Source organism: Stegostoma tigrinum, chromosome 18 (assembly GCF_030684315.1).
Source record: "Stegostoma tigrinum isolate sSteTig4 chromosome 18, sSteTig4.hap1, whole genome shotgun sequence".
Lineage (NCBI taxonomy): Eukaryota > Metazoa > Chordata > Chondrichthyes > Orectolobiformes > Stegostomatidae > Stegostoma > Stegostoma tigrinum.
The window spans coordinates 45,587,031-45,601,914 of record NC_081371.1 but is presented as its reverse complement, the minus strand read 5'-3'; the positions used below and the strand labels follow the sequence as shown (position 1 = coordinate 45,601,914).

The 14,884-nt window shown below is 39.5% G+C and overlaps 1 protein-coding gene across 1 annotated transcript in view; it reads left to right on the top strand.

Moving 5' to 3' along the window:
• The window catches only part of cct2 (chaperonin containing TCP1, subunit 2 (beta)), a 23,385-nt gene that overhangs the window by 1,015 nt on the left and 7,486 nt on the right, over window positions 1–14,884 (top strand). Inside the window, exons 2-10 of the mRNA XM_048549232.2 lie at window positions 2,736–2,810; window positions 3,570–3,635; window positions 4,150–4,261; window positions 4,847–4,923; window positions 7,034–7,146; window positions 8,877–9,079; window positions 9,698–9,798; window positions 9,918–10,045; window positions 10,157–10,260. Of these exons, the coding sequence (XP_048405189.1) occupies window positions 2,736–2,810; window positions 3,570–3,635; window positions 4,150–4,261; window positions 4,847–4,923; window positions 7,034–7,146; window positions 8,877–9,079; window positions 9,698–9,798; window positions 9,918–10,045; window positions 10,157–10,260 (979 nt within the window). The remainder of the gene's footprint in view (window positions 1–2,735; window positions 2,811–3,569; window positions 3,636–4,149; window positions 4,262–4,846; window positions 4,924–7,033; window positions 7,147–8,876; window positions 9,080–9,697; window positions 9,799–9,917; window positions 10,046–10,156; window positions 10,261–14,884) is intronic.

The following is a 14,884-nucleotide window of genomic DNA, read 5'->3' as shown; positions in this document are numbered from 1 at the left end:
ACCCTTCATTCGACAACAACTGCCTCTTGCATTTTTATCGTTGCCAACAACCCAAGTCTCCTACCTCAGGTGGATAAGGCTGTTGAGGCATGGAATAGAGGATTAGCAGGGCCATGCAATGTAAGAGGTGGGAAGTTGACTTGGGGTATACAGCACACAAACGAAAGTCCAACCATCCCATGTTCATGCTCCACCTTAAATCTAAGGTTATGTCAGTATTGTATTAAATGGTACACTTACAGTATAATAAAAACCAAAACTACTACAGATGCTGTAAATCAGGAACAAAAACAAAGTTTCTGGAAAAGCCAAGTTCTTTAAGGACCGCAACTTTCCCCCCACAGTGATCGAGAACGCCCTTGACCGCGTCTCCCGTATTTCCCGCAACACATCCCTCACAACCGCCCAAAGAGGATCTCCCTCGTTCTCACACACCACCCCACCAACCTCCGATACAACGCATCATCCTCCGACACTTTCGCCATTTACAATCCGCCCCCACCACCCAAGACATTTTTCCATCCCCACCCCTGTCTGCCTTCCGGAGAGACCACACTCTCCGTGACTCTCTTGTTCGCTCCACACTGCCCTCCAACCCCACCACACCCGGCACCTTCCCCTGCAACCGCAGGAAATGCTACACTTGCCCCCACACCTCCTCCCTCACCCCTATCCCAGGCCCCAAGATGACATTCCACATTAAGCAGACGTTCACCTGCACATCTGCCAATGTGGTATACTGCATCCATTGTACCCGGTGCGGCTTCCTCTACATTGGGGAAACCAAGCGGAGGCTTGGAGACCGCTTTGCAGAACACCCCCGCTCAGTTCGCAACAAACAACTGCACCTCCCAGTCGCAAACCATTTCCACTCCCCCTCCCATTCTCTTGATGACATGTCCATCATGGGACTCCTGCAGTGCACAATGATGCCACCCAAAGGTTGCAGGAACAGCAACTCATAATCCGCCTGGAAACCCTGCAGCCTAATGGTATCAATGTGGACTTCACCAGTTTCAAAATCTCCCCTTCCCCTACTGCATCCCTAAACCAGCCCAGTTTGTCCCCTCCCCCCACTGCACCACACAACCAGCCCAGCTCTTAACCCACCGCATCCCAAAACCAGTCCAACCTGTCTCTGCCTCCCTAACCGGTTCTTCCTCTCACCCATCCCTTCCTCCCACCCCAAGCCGCACCCCCAGCTACCTACTAGCCTCATCCCACCTCCTTGACCTGTCCCCTCCCTACCTCCCCACCTATACTCTCTCCACCTATCTTCTTTACTCTCCATCTTCGGTCCGCCTCCCCCTCTCTCCTTATTTATTCCAGTTCCCTCTCCCCATCCCCCTCTCTGATGAAGGGTCTAGGCCCGAAACATCAGCTTTTGTGCTCCTGAGATGCTGCTTGGCCTGCTGTGTTCATCCAGCCTCACATTTTATTATCTTGGAATTCTCCAGCATCTGCAGTTCCCATTATCTCTCATTATTCTGGAAAAGCCCAGCAGGTCTGGCAGCAACTGAAGGAAAAAACGGAGTTAACGTTTTGGGTTGGTGACTCTTCCTCAGACCTGGCAGCATGTCGTTCTGACCCCTATGCTGCAGGAAATATGAGATTGTAGTATACAGAGCGCAGAAAGAAAGAAAGACTTTTTTTTTGGGCCAGGAGACTGAGGAGAGGTTACAAGGTGGCTAATTTTGCAGAATCTAGAGAAAGTTGATTCATTTTTAAAAGTTCATACCCAAAAAAAATTAAAATTAAATCTAGAAGGAGGGGAAGAGGCTTGGCTAGTATAGAGCAGAAACAGTTGATGGATATGGCTCAGTGATGAGCTGAAGGAAATGTACAGGAGGCCAAAATTTGAATAATTTGAGTTCTCTGAGGGTTATGAACTTACAAATTTGGAGCTTGACTAAGTCATTGATCTCTTAAGCCTGTGGTATCTTTGTAGCTGATTTGATTGTGGCCTTAACTTTTTTTTATATACTTCCTCTTACTTGTATGGATCTTGTTTATCATTAAGATGCCACGCGTTCCTCTAAACTCCAGTGGTTATAAGTACAACCTATTCAACCTTTCTTCACAAAATAAGCCCTTTGTCCCAGCAATGAGTGCCATGAACCTTCTCTGAACTGCTTCTAATGCAGTTATGTCCTTTTTTATATCAGGAGGCTTGAGGTGGTTGCTAAGAGAGGGGAGAATGAAGGATTAAGAGAATTGAACATACAGATTAAGTGTGTGTTATTATGGACTTGTAACATCTATCGCTGATCTGTATTTGTTCTAAGTTAAGAAATGGGTTGCCAAGTTATGGATGAGCACCCAGCTCAAAGAAAATTTAGGGTAATAAAAGCTGAGATGAGAGTTTGACCTCATGATGGAAAGCAGATAATGAAATTACTTTTTATTTTTTGTGTTTTTACTAACTTAGTGAAGTTGCTGTGCTGTTATGACTAGAGTTGTCCAGTTATGTTCCGTTGAGCCCTGTAGCTTAAGTATTTGGAAGTCCTCAAATTCCCGCACTTCAATCAAGTGCATGCATGTCAAATTTTTGTTGTTCAAGCAAATACAGTAGTTCTAGTGCAAATAAAGATGGTTCAACTTTTCAACTTAAGATAGTGCTCTGTATTTGAAAATTTTTTTAAATGCTTTGGCTATGGTAATTTACTAATTTGAAAGTACTGGTTTTATTCATTTGAAATTTGCAATATTAATTTGAAGTTTAATTATTTTGTTAGGCTTCCCTTTCATTTGCCCCTGTGAACATCTTCAAAGCTGGTGCCGATGAAGAAAAAGCTGAGACAGCCCGTCTGGTAATAATGCTTAAATTAATAGCCTTTCAATGTTCATATTGACATTTTGGAATAATGCATCTAGAAAATGTTTAAAACCAAAATTGTAGCATCAGCGGGCTGATGTAGTTAGCTGAAAATATCAGTAGGGGTTCAAAATTAATTCATATTTTTCTTTCTTGTGAATAACTTTATCAGCATTGTCTGATTTAATTGAAGGTTTGTATTTATTTTCATTATTGTAGGTGGCTGATCTCTGTGCGCTTCAACTTTTTTCAGTCCTTGATGACATTTTGAAGCAATGGTCCCTTTAAATTTTCTTTGCTTCACTTTGTTCAGTTTGGCATTTAATACCTTTTTTTCCATTTTTACACAGCCTCAAATGTACGGTACTTTGAAGGGAGTAGCTTATGAGAAGTCTTTTTCATGCCTTCACAATCTCAACGTAATTGTGCATGTGCGCAACTTGGGGAATTATTGTTCAGGTCACCCAGGGGGCAGTTGGTCCAGGGAGGTTTGTTTAGTTCATGGTACCCCACCATGATGTATCAAAAAAACTTAGTCGTTTACTTTAAGAAAATCCTCCAATTTTCACTGAGATCTGAATTTACTTGACAATCACATGCATTTTATTGTGGTGTGTTGGAAAGTGGATAAGATCTAGAATGGAATTGATCACTGGAACTCAAACTATGAATATTTTTCCTTTTAACGTAGCCAAGTATAATTAAAGGTTTGCATCGGACAATATATTTTCAACACGTGTTTGATTTGTTTCAGTCATCTTTTATTGGTGCCATTGCAGTTGGAGATTTGGTTAAAAGTACATTGGGTCCAAAAGGCATGGTAAGTAGCAAAATTCACACTTTCCAACATTGTAAACTTGAATGTAAATTGAGTAATCTACACTTTAAATGAGATAATAGGCTATCTAATTTACCTTGTTGTTTTAATTTTATCATTGGAGATTTATATGAAAGAATGTTTTGGTGGGTGCTTCGTAGTTAAGATAATATTTATTCTGAAACTGGTGGCACAGTGGCTCAGTGGTTAGCACTGCTGCCCCACAACACCAGGGACCCAGGTTCAATTCCAGGCTCGGACAGCTGTCTGTGTGGAGTTTGCACGTTCTCCTCATGTCTGTGTGAGTTTCCTCCCACAGTCTAAAGATGTGCAGGCTTGGTGGATTGGCTATGCTAAATTGCCTACAATGTGTAGATTAGGTGGGTTATAGAGGCTGGGCCTGGGTGGGGTGCTCGAAGGGTCGGTGTAGACTTGTTGGGCCGAAAGGCCTGTTTGCACACTGTAAGAGTTAAGTGATTTCTATTCCACTCCAAAGGAATTAATTTTTCTGTTCTAGGACAAGATATTGCTGAGTGGTGGAAGAGAGTCCTCTGTGACAGTGACCAATGATGGAGCAACAATCCTTAAAGCTATAGGTGTTGATAACCCAGCAGCTAGAATTTTGGTTGGTAAGTTAACAAATGATCAGATGTGTGGATGGAATTTAAGTAAACCTTGAAATTTTATATTTGGAGTCAAATTAGAATAGGAAAGGACTTTTTAAATAATGCATCTGTTCTGTTGGCCATCAACTTAATTTGCCGCTGAGTAGAGCTATGAATTAGGCTGTTGAAGATTTCTTTGACCTAGGCTTTATGCTGTTGCTTTCTAATATACTGACGTACACACACTTCAAACCGAGTGGATGAACTTGAAGGTTTTGGATGAACTTTTGCTGGAAATTCTCCCCAAAGGTACAATGTATTTGAGCGTGCACCCATGGCAGTTAACCTCAGTGACAGGTGAATAAGATATATATTATGTTTATTTATTTCTGAAGGCAACACTGGCATGCTGTGTTTAAATTTACATAAGTTAATTTAACATAACATTCTCTTTGGTTATTTAGTGTGGACCTTTTTATGTTGGAGCTTGGCAGTTTTGCAATTTTGGTAAAATTGGTAGGAAGAAAGAGCAATTATTATCTTGGCTGAATAATATTGCTGTCTGGAGAGTTAGTAATGGTGATGGTTTGACTGATTTCTTACTCACAGAGCTGTCCAAGGTACAAGATGAAGAGGTTGGAGATGGTACTACATCTGTGACAGTGTTAGCTGCTGAACTCTTGAGAGTAAGTGAAATGTTTTCAATTAATTGCAGGGATATGTCAAAAGAGAATAATATTTTTGTGTTCTTACAACAGTTGATTGTATTGTACTTGCCTGCTTGTTATCTTGGCTGTAAAGTGAGGAGTTAAGGAAATTAATTTTCAATTATAAAAATCAGTTTTTATCAACCAGAATAAAATACAGAAACATTGAGTAGATAATGGGTTATTTCAAATTTTGTTGTCTGAGTTGCTACATTTTCCGAATTGCAAGGATAGTGTTTCTTTGCATGGAAGCATGAAATTTTAAATAGATTTTATTGAATAGTAAAAGGAAACACTTTGCAGTTGATACTCTTTGCAGGATTTTACAGATGGGAGGGAAATAATAGTGGATAGGAAGGACCTGTGCTCTGCACAAACCATGTTAAGAGGGTCTCCGATAAGAAGCAATAAAGGATAATTTATATATGATGTGTATATGTCGATACTGTTTCTTTTCATAGTTTGGAGGAGAGGGGGAGGTCTGACGTTGGTAGTTGGGAAGCATGGTAGATTTTAGAATACATTTTTTTGTGGAGAAAAATGATTGTGTACCAGATCTGGGAGAAGCAGATTTTGCCAGAGAGGAGTTTCTGTGAGAAACTGGGATAATAGGGCATTGATGGAGCAAGCAGTCGGGGGGATTTCGTGGATCCTTCCAAATGAATTAGGATGTGATTGTGTAGTATCTATAAAAGGATGGAAAAGCCAGAAGGAGAGCCGGACACTGCAAAGTCAAGTGTGTTGTTCACTTGACAGCAGTTGAAGTGCAGGTGGTCTTGAAGCTCCAGGTTTTTTGATTGGTTAATGTGACTCGAAGGCATGATGGAGGCTTAGGAACATGGTTAGAAACAAAAAAAAATTTGGAGTTTCTGCTGTCAGGCAGTTTTGATGTTAGTGGTCTTGATTAGAAGGAGGCAGTGATCACATGATCATAAGTCAAAAGCTGCTGGGAAACATGAACTTGAGAAAGATGATGGAGTTTTAAGTTATCAGGTATGGCTTGATAGTGGTGCTGTGACCCCACTTTCAAGCAGTGAGCGAAATAATATATGCAGAATAAAGGAAATATTGCATTGTACGAGCTATCATTTTTCTGAGTTTCTCTCAGTTCACTTGAATGTACAAGACTGAAGAACTCAGCATTCTGGTGCGTGAGCTAACGTTTGTTCAGAGACCAATAAGATTATACTAATGGTAATTTGTATTGTTATTTTTAGAGCCCACTTTCTAGTTTGGCTTTGAAACAGCTTGGGGTGTGCTGATGATCTCGGTTATACTCATTTAGCGAGAAACAATTTTCAATAAAATTGCGACTGGGCTGAAAGAAATGAAATTTATTTTTGTTGACACTAGTAGATTGTTGGATTTGTGTGGGTGTAACTAGAGTAATGTACAATTTCATTAGAATAGGAAGGCATTTAAGAAATGTCAAATTGCATTTGGTATATAATTTACTTTCGATTAAGTATCCTTAATGTAAATCTTTAATTTATTTGTAATGGTTATAGTAACTGAGTACATTTACTTAAGCCAACGAAAAGGAACGTTGGAGAGCCTTGCGCTAATCTACAGATGCAATTCTACGTATGCCACAAGAGGACGTACAAGATGCTGCTGCTAGAGTCTTTCTCATAATTCACATTTGTCTCCACATTGTGTCTTATCAATTTTAGAAACGTTAAGAGTGAACCATTGTTGCAATGTGAATCTGATTAATGCACCAATATAATGTTTTGGTTGTGTTGAATTTACAGACAAAGCTCAATTTCTATATTGTTTGGACATCTGCTCGTATCCTTTTTTTTAAAAGAAGTCATGTACAATCACATCCTTACTGCAAAGGGACACTTTTATAAATTTTGTTTTAATTCCTTTTGAATGTTAGCTCATGTTCCAGTCTGTCTTAAGCCTTTAATTAATGGATTGTTCACTTTCTGAATCATTTTCTGCTTCCAAACAAATAATCCAATCAGTTACTGCATTGAGAATGTCATATTAATATGCTTGATTAGCTGTCAATAAAAATTGATATGAAATTAATTTTGTTTTGAGACACTATTGATTTTTATGGCTATTTCTTTCCCCTTAGGAAGCAGAATTACTTATTGCTAAAAAGCTTCATCCTCAGACAATCATTGCCGGCTGGAGGAAAGCAACCCAAGCAGCAAGGGATGCTTTGAAAAAAGCTGCAGTGGATCATGGGTGAGGTATTTTATATTGTGTTCATTATTAAAAGGTATCAAAGGAAAGGGACCTTCCTTATTAAATTGCACAAAGCTTGCTTCTGATTCAAAGCATTGCTGAATGTTAAAAGCAAAAAAAAAAAAAAATTTACACCTTTGACAAATTTTCAGTTCTGAAGTGTTGGAAATCCATTGATCACTAATTGAGTCTTAATATACCAGATCCAAAATAATGTATTTTAAAAATGCTTAGTGTAAAGTTAAGTAATCTGGACCCAAATTTTCAGTGTTGAACTACGTATGTGATTTCGTATGTATAGTGATGCCAAGAGAAATCTCAGCTAGTTCAGATTTTCTATATTTAAAAAAGTAAGATTTTTATCACCATGGAATAACTCTAATTTATAGTCTGTGGTTCTGTTTGCCAATCTCACATAGAGGGAAAACAGCGGCAACCTCAAGATTGTATTTTTAGAAAATGTGTCTACCTTAATTCTTCTTTATTATAATTCAAATAGACAATCGGTGCAGGAGTAGACCATTCGGCCCTTCGAGCCAGCACCACCATTCATTATGTTCATGGCTGATCATCCACAATCAATATCCTGTTCCTGCCTTATCCCCATAACCCTTGATTCCACTATCTTTAAGAGCTCTATCTATCTCTTTCTTGAAACTATCCAGAGACTTGGCCTCCACTGCCTTCTCGGGCAGAGCATTCCATATATCCACCACTCTCTGGGTGAAGAAGCTTCTCCTCAACTCTGTTCTAAATGGCCTAGCTCTTATTTTTAAACTGTGTCCCCTGGTTCTGGACTCCCCCATCACCGGAAACATACTTCTTGCCTCCAGATTGCCCAATCCCTTAATAATCTATACGTCTCAATCAGATCCCCTCTCATCCTTCTAAACTCAAGCGTATACAAGCCCAGTCGCTCCGATCTTTGAACATATGATAGTCCTGCCATTCTGGGAATTGACCTTGTGAACCTACGCTGCACTCCCTCAATAGCCAGAATGTCCTTCCTCAAATTTGGAGACCAAATACTCTAGGTGCGGTCTCACCAGAGCCCTGTACAGCTGCAGAAGGACCTCTCTGCTCCTTATGAAGGCCAGCATGCCGCTAGCTTTCTTCACTGCCTGCTGTACCTGCATGCTTGCTTTCATTGACTGATGTACAAGAGCACCCAAATCTCGTTGAACTTCCCCTTTACCTAACTTGACTCCATTGAGATAGTAATCTGCCTTCCTGTTCTTGCCACCAAAGTGGATAACCATACATTTATCCACATTAAACTGCATCTGCCATGCATCCGTCCACTCACCTAGCCTGTCCAAGTCACTCTGTATTCTCATAACATCTTCCTCACATTTCACTCTGCCACCCAGCTTTGTGTCATCTTTGTGCAAGATTGCAAAATTAAGTCTAGTGTTTCAGTAACTCTGATCTTTCAAATTAGCACACTGTTAATTCACAAGCATGACTATTATTTGGTGGGGTGAATGTTACTTGTCATATATCTTGTCACTAGTCTTTGTATTTCATGCTTAGAAATGTTGTCACTTAACAACCAATGTAAATGTTTTCTATTTACTTCATGAATCACGATCTTAATTGTGGGCTTTTAGATCATTCTGCATAATTATGTAGTTGAAAGAATTGAAATGAGGTTGCAGAAATAAATTAGAGTACTTATGTTATTGTGTTTTCTTGTGATTGTCATGTTTGTGACTCTTTTTAATTGTCAGGGATGATGAAACTAAATTCTATCAAGACTTGATGAATATTGCCAGAACCACACTCTCTTCCAAACTGCTTACTCATTATAAAGATCATTTTTCTCGTCTGGCTGTGGAAGCTGTGGTCAGACTGAAAGGCTCTGGTAATCTTGAAGCTATTCAGGTGATAAAGAAACTTGGAGGGAGCTTAGTTGATTCCTACCTGGATGAAGGTAACTTTTATCTCCTAATTCATTAGAAAATGTTACATCAAGATAATGTAGGTAGAGTTTGGGTGATGAATTTGAAAAAGAATTAAACCATTGTCATTTGAAATGCCTGTTGCTACAATCCAGACACAATTCACTTCGAAATGATTCACTCTCAACCACAGATTATATAATATCTTGGATACATTTTGTGGATTTCCACAAAGTTGTCTCCTATCTTTCTTTACCATCCATTATTGGCTTTCTTGTTACCAGAGTTTGGAATCTGTCTGGTATGGTTTAAAGGCACTCAGTGGTGTATATTATGTTTACAGTATTTTATAGCTGACTGTTTATTGCTGTGTTACACAAATGAGGGAAATGATTTGCACAATTTTTTTTTATTTTTAAACCTGGCATTAAATATGTCATCAGTATAACTGTTTTCATTGTGCTCACTTGTGATAATTGATGGAATACATTTTGTCACCTTGCTATAAATTTTTACAGTATGATTATAAATGACTTTTTGGGGGATAAATAGTAATGGTGTTCTACGGAGAGTGTAGTTCTTAGAATAACAATATAAATTATTGTCAAGATTGTCTAAATCTTGTAAGAAGTATGTACATTTGTTTGCAGGCTTTCTTTTGGATAAGAAAATTGGAGTTAACCAACCCAAAAGAATGGAAAATGCAAAAATTCTGATAGCAAACACTAGTATGGATACAGATAAAATTAAGGTGAGTATGGATTGTTTGGATGTTCATTTTCTGTCACCCTTAAGTAATTTTACTGGTCTTTGCTCTGTGCCATAATTAGAATTCCTTAATTACTTTTGACTGGATTTATCTTTTGACAGATATTTGGTTCCCGAGTGCGGGTAGATTCTACTGCAAAAGTTGCAGAAATTGAACTGGCTGAAAAGGAAAAAATGAAAGAAAAGGTGGATCGCATTCTGAAACATGGAATTAATTGTTTTATCAATAGGTAGTACTGAAATCTCAGAGTTGTTATATTTCAAAAGTTTTAGATAAATGAGCTGACTTTCTTTTTAGTTTATTGCAACTGTTTGTGAATACCCTTCAATTTTTGTTTCAGGCAGCTCATTTATAATTACCCTGAACAGTTGTTTGGTGCGGCAGGTGTTATGGCTATTGAACATGCTGACTTTTCTGGAATAGAACGACTTGCACTTGTAACTGGTAAGTCAAAGAAGTAATTCTCAAGATACATTTGCCCTGCAGTTAGATGTTGGGCAGTTTCAGAACAACTTGTTTCAAAAATTGGTACCTGCTTTGTTCATTGCTTAATTTCTTTTCATTTATTTTCCGTAGTATTTGATTTTTCCAGACATTCTCAATTTTTATCTTAAACTGTCATAGAATGTTGACGTAGAAATCATGTGGCACTTTGTATTATTTTGTGGTGTGACAAATTCATTGTCAAATGCATAAAATCTTGTAGCTTGTGTATTAGATGAGTTTTTATACAATCATGGAATAATACGACACAGAGGTAGCAGTTTGGCCCATTGTGTCTCTGCCGGAGATTTTTTTATTGTAGAGATATCAATTTAGTTCCATTCTCCTGTTCTTAGCCCAAATTCTATAAATTTATTTTCTTCAAATACAGGAATCCTGCACTTTCCTCTGATTCTTTGTTAGTATCCTTTAATACAGTCTGTATTGGTTCCTGACCTCCTCCCCTGAAACCATGTTCCTGTTACTCTTCAAATTCATGAATGGTTTTGGCACATTTACTTTTAAATTTCTCTGCCTTGAGGAGAACATCCCAGTTTCTCTAACCACTTCATGTAACTGAGGTTCATCATTCCCAGTATTTAAAACAGCATTCACAACCTGCCCTACATTTGTGTTTCACTCATCTCTGGTCTCAGTTTTTCCACCCCATTGAAAATTCAGCCAATCAATTCTCCAAAAGCCTGTTACTGTCCTTACCATAATTTCGAGTTTCATGTCATCAAAGTTTGAAAGTGTCTGGAATTTTTGTCTTTGAGACCATACTACTTCCTATTCCTTTGCCGGTTTTGAAACCGTTTCGCTATTGTTCCTTTAAGCCCTGGAAGTTTTTTTTTAACAAGCCTATTGTGTGGTACTTTGTACATGTGGAACTTCAAGGGAATTGGCAATTACTAACCACGTACCTACCTTCATCCTCTCCAAGCAGGAAAGAACATTAAGCTTGTCAGACAAAGTTTTTGGCTTTGACCAGTCTGTATTGGCTCTCATTTATTAGCCCATACTTTCCAAATGCTAATTAATTGTTTTCAAGATTACTCAGTTTATAGAACATGGGTGGGGGGGATAAAGACCGTTTGGCTCATGTCTGCTCCAGTAATCAAATATCCATTTGTTCTTATCCCATGTTCCAGTACTTCTCCTGTGGCTTTGTATGCTGTGACATTTCAAGTGTTTACAAATGTTCGAAACTGTTGTAGGCTAAAATGGCTGTCATTGTTTATCCCTTCCTTTGCAAAACTTTTCAAGGAATGTTCAAGGCACTGGGAAGCAAAGGCTATAGATCCTGATGTGAGCCTGCTGCATTACTGAAGACTTGCGTTCCACAACTAGCTGTGCTCTGAGGCCAAGTTGCTCAGTAGCTATAACATATATCAAAAGCCACATAGAAAATTGCCCAGGGTGTATGCTCTCCACAACAGTAGGACAAATCCTCTGTAGCCAATTACACCACCTCATTTTGATGGAGAGTCTAATTGACTTGCCTCTGCTCCTAATTTATTCATCTTTTTACTGGTGATTGAATGTAAGGTGTCCCTAACAGTGCCATCAAGAGGCATTTACTCTGCAACAACTTGCTGTGGCAGAACAAAATAGAATGCTTAGTTGATAGTCAATCCACCACCTCAAACATTCACTCCTTGACCGAGTCACAGTAACAGCAGTATTGCCATTTGCAAGATGTTTCTTGGACTGGAAGCCTGTCACCAAACAGTGTTCCACAAGGATCGGTTCTGGGTCCTCCCTTTGTCATCTTTATTCTCATCCAAATCATTTACATAAAAGGCAAAGTTAATATGTTTGTGGACAACACTGAAATTGGTGGCATCGTAAACAGTTAAAGAAGGTTTTCTAAAATTTCCAAGGGATCTTGATCAAATGGCTCAGTTAGCTGAAAAACGGCAGATAGAGTTCATAGAACATTACAGCGCAGTACAGGCCTTTATGCCCTCGATGTTGCGCCGACCTGTGAAACCACTCTGAAGCCCGTCTAATCTACACTATTCCATTATCATCCATATGTTTATCCAATGACCATTTAAATGCCCTTAAAAGTTGGCGAGTCTACTACTGTTGCAGGCCGGGCATTCCACGCCCTTACTACTGAGGAAAGAACCTACAACTGACATCTGTCCTATATCTATCACCCCCTCAATTTAAAAACTGTCCCCTCATGTTAGCCATCACCATCCGAGGAAAAAGGCTGTCACTGTCCATCCTATCTAATCCTCTGATCATCTTGTATGTCTCAATTGAGTCACCTCTTAACCTTCTCTCTAACGAAAACAGCCTCAAGTCTTTCAGCCTTTCCTCATTAGACCAATCTGGACAAATGTGAAGTATTGCGTTTTGGTACAGCAAATGGGCAGGATCTAGGGGTTCAGGTGCATAATTCTTAGCTTGCGTCACACATAGTGTGATCAAAAAAGTGTTTAGCATGCTTCCCTTCATTACTCAGTTCTTTGAATATAGGTGTTGGGAAGTCATGTTGAGGTTGTATGGGATATTGGTGAGATGTCTGTCGGAGTACTGTGTCCAGTTCTGATTGCCCAGTTATAGGAAGGATATTATTAAGCTGGAGAAAGTTCAAAGGAGATTTACCAGAATGTTGCTGGGTATGGACAGTTTTGAGTTATAAAGAAAGATTGGATGGAGTGGCACTTTTTCCCCTGAAAGTTGAGAGGCAACTGTATAGAGGTTTATAAAATCTTGATGGGTACAGATGGGTGTCTTTTCCTAGGATGGGGAATTTCAAGACTGAAGGGCGTGTTTTTACAGAGTGGTTTGCATGTGGACTGAACTTCCTGAGGAAGCTGTGAATGTGGGCACAGTTACACTGTTTTAAAAGACATTTGGATAAGAACACAAATAGGAAGGGTTTGGCAGGATATGGGCCATGAACAAGCAGGTGGGACTAGTATAGTTTGGGAGTATGTTTGGCATGGACTGGTTGAAGTGAAGGGTCTGTTTCAGTGCCTTATGACTGCAGCAATCTGCAATTTTTCATCAGTACCTTCCAATTGACTGCCACCCCATGACAAGATTGCACCTGCAGCCCCCCCCAAAAAAAAAATCCCACAACAAGTTGGTGGACTGGTCAGGCAGGTGGCTGATGAATGTGGAGAAGAGTGGAGTGATGCATTTTGGTAGGAAAAATACACAGAGAAACAATATAAGGGTTATAATTCTTAAGGAAGTGCAAGAGTGGAGGGATCGGGGTGCACATGTGCGTAGGTCATTGAAGGTGGAAAGAAAAGTTAGTAAAGCGTATAATACCCTGGATTTTATTAATAGAGGCATAGAGTATAAGATAACTGAAAGAACTGCAGGTACTGTCAATCAGGGGCATTAAGAAGGTTGCTGGAAAAGCTCAACAGGTCTGGCAGTGTCTGTGAAGAAGAAAATCAGTTAACATTTCAGGTCCAGTGACCTTTCGAGGCTCTGAGGAAGGGTCACCGGACCCGAAGTGTTAACTCTGCTTTTCTTTTCTTCTTCACACATGCTGCCAGACCTGCTGAGCTTTTTCTGCTACTTTGGTTTTTCTAAGCGGTCTTCCCTTCTTAATGGCGTTTGTGTTGTGTTCGGTCTCGTTCTCGGGAAGAAGGCAGCATTTGGGGAACAGTGATCATAACAGGCTTAAAAGTGATCAAGAAAGGAGACGAGACCCAATCAAGTATATATCAAGTTTATTAAGTTGGAACAGGACCTGGCTTTGGTCAGTTGGAATCAAAAGTTGATAGGGAAATTTGAATATTAATCATGCAAATGTTCAGAAAGTGTTAATTTGCTTTAGAACTGATGTCTTTATGTATTTTAGCTCTACAACCTTCAGAACTTTTTGAGTTCAAAAATTTAAGCTCATGAACTTTGACTTCTTTGATTACACATATTCTGTTATTTAACACATTTCAACTGCATCTGATCATATCTATATGTTTTTTTTACTAATGTTAGCACTCTTTGCCTTTTGTTCTAGGCACCTTTTATTGTTCATTCCACTTAGTCATACAGCATGGAAACAGACCCTTTTGGTCCAACTCGCCTGCACCGACCAGACTTCTCAACTTGACTTTATCCCATTTGCCAGTGTTTGATCTGTATCCCTCTTGACCCTTCCTACTCATGTACCCTTCCAGATGCCTTCTAAATATTGTAATTGTACCCACCTCCAACCATTCCTCTGGTAGCTTATTCTGTACACCCACCACTCTGCATGAAGAAGTTGCCTCTCAGGTCCTTTTCAAATCTCTCCCCATTTTAAATCCATACCCTCTAAGTTTTGGACTTCCCAACCTGTGGAAAAAACTTTGGCCGTTCGCCCTATCCACGCTCCTCATGATTTTATAAACCTCTAAGGTCATCCCTCAGCCTTCAGTGCTCTGGGGGGTGGGGGGGGAGCTCCAGCCTATTCAGCCCTCCTTATGACTCAAACCCTCCTGACCCAGCAACATCCTTGTAAATCTTTTCTGTGCCAAATCAAATATAATAACATCTTTCCATTAAAAAAGCTAATCAGGATTCTATTTAGTATTCTAAAAGTGGCCTCAGCTTAGTCCTGTACACCCTC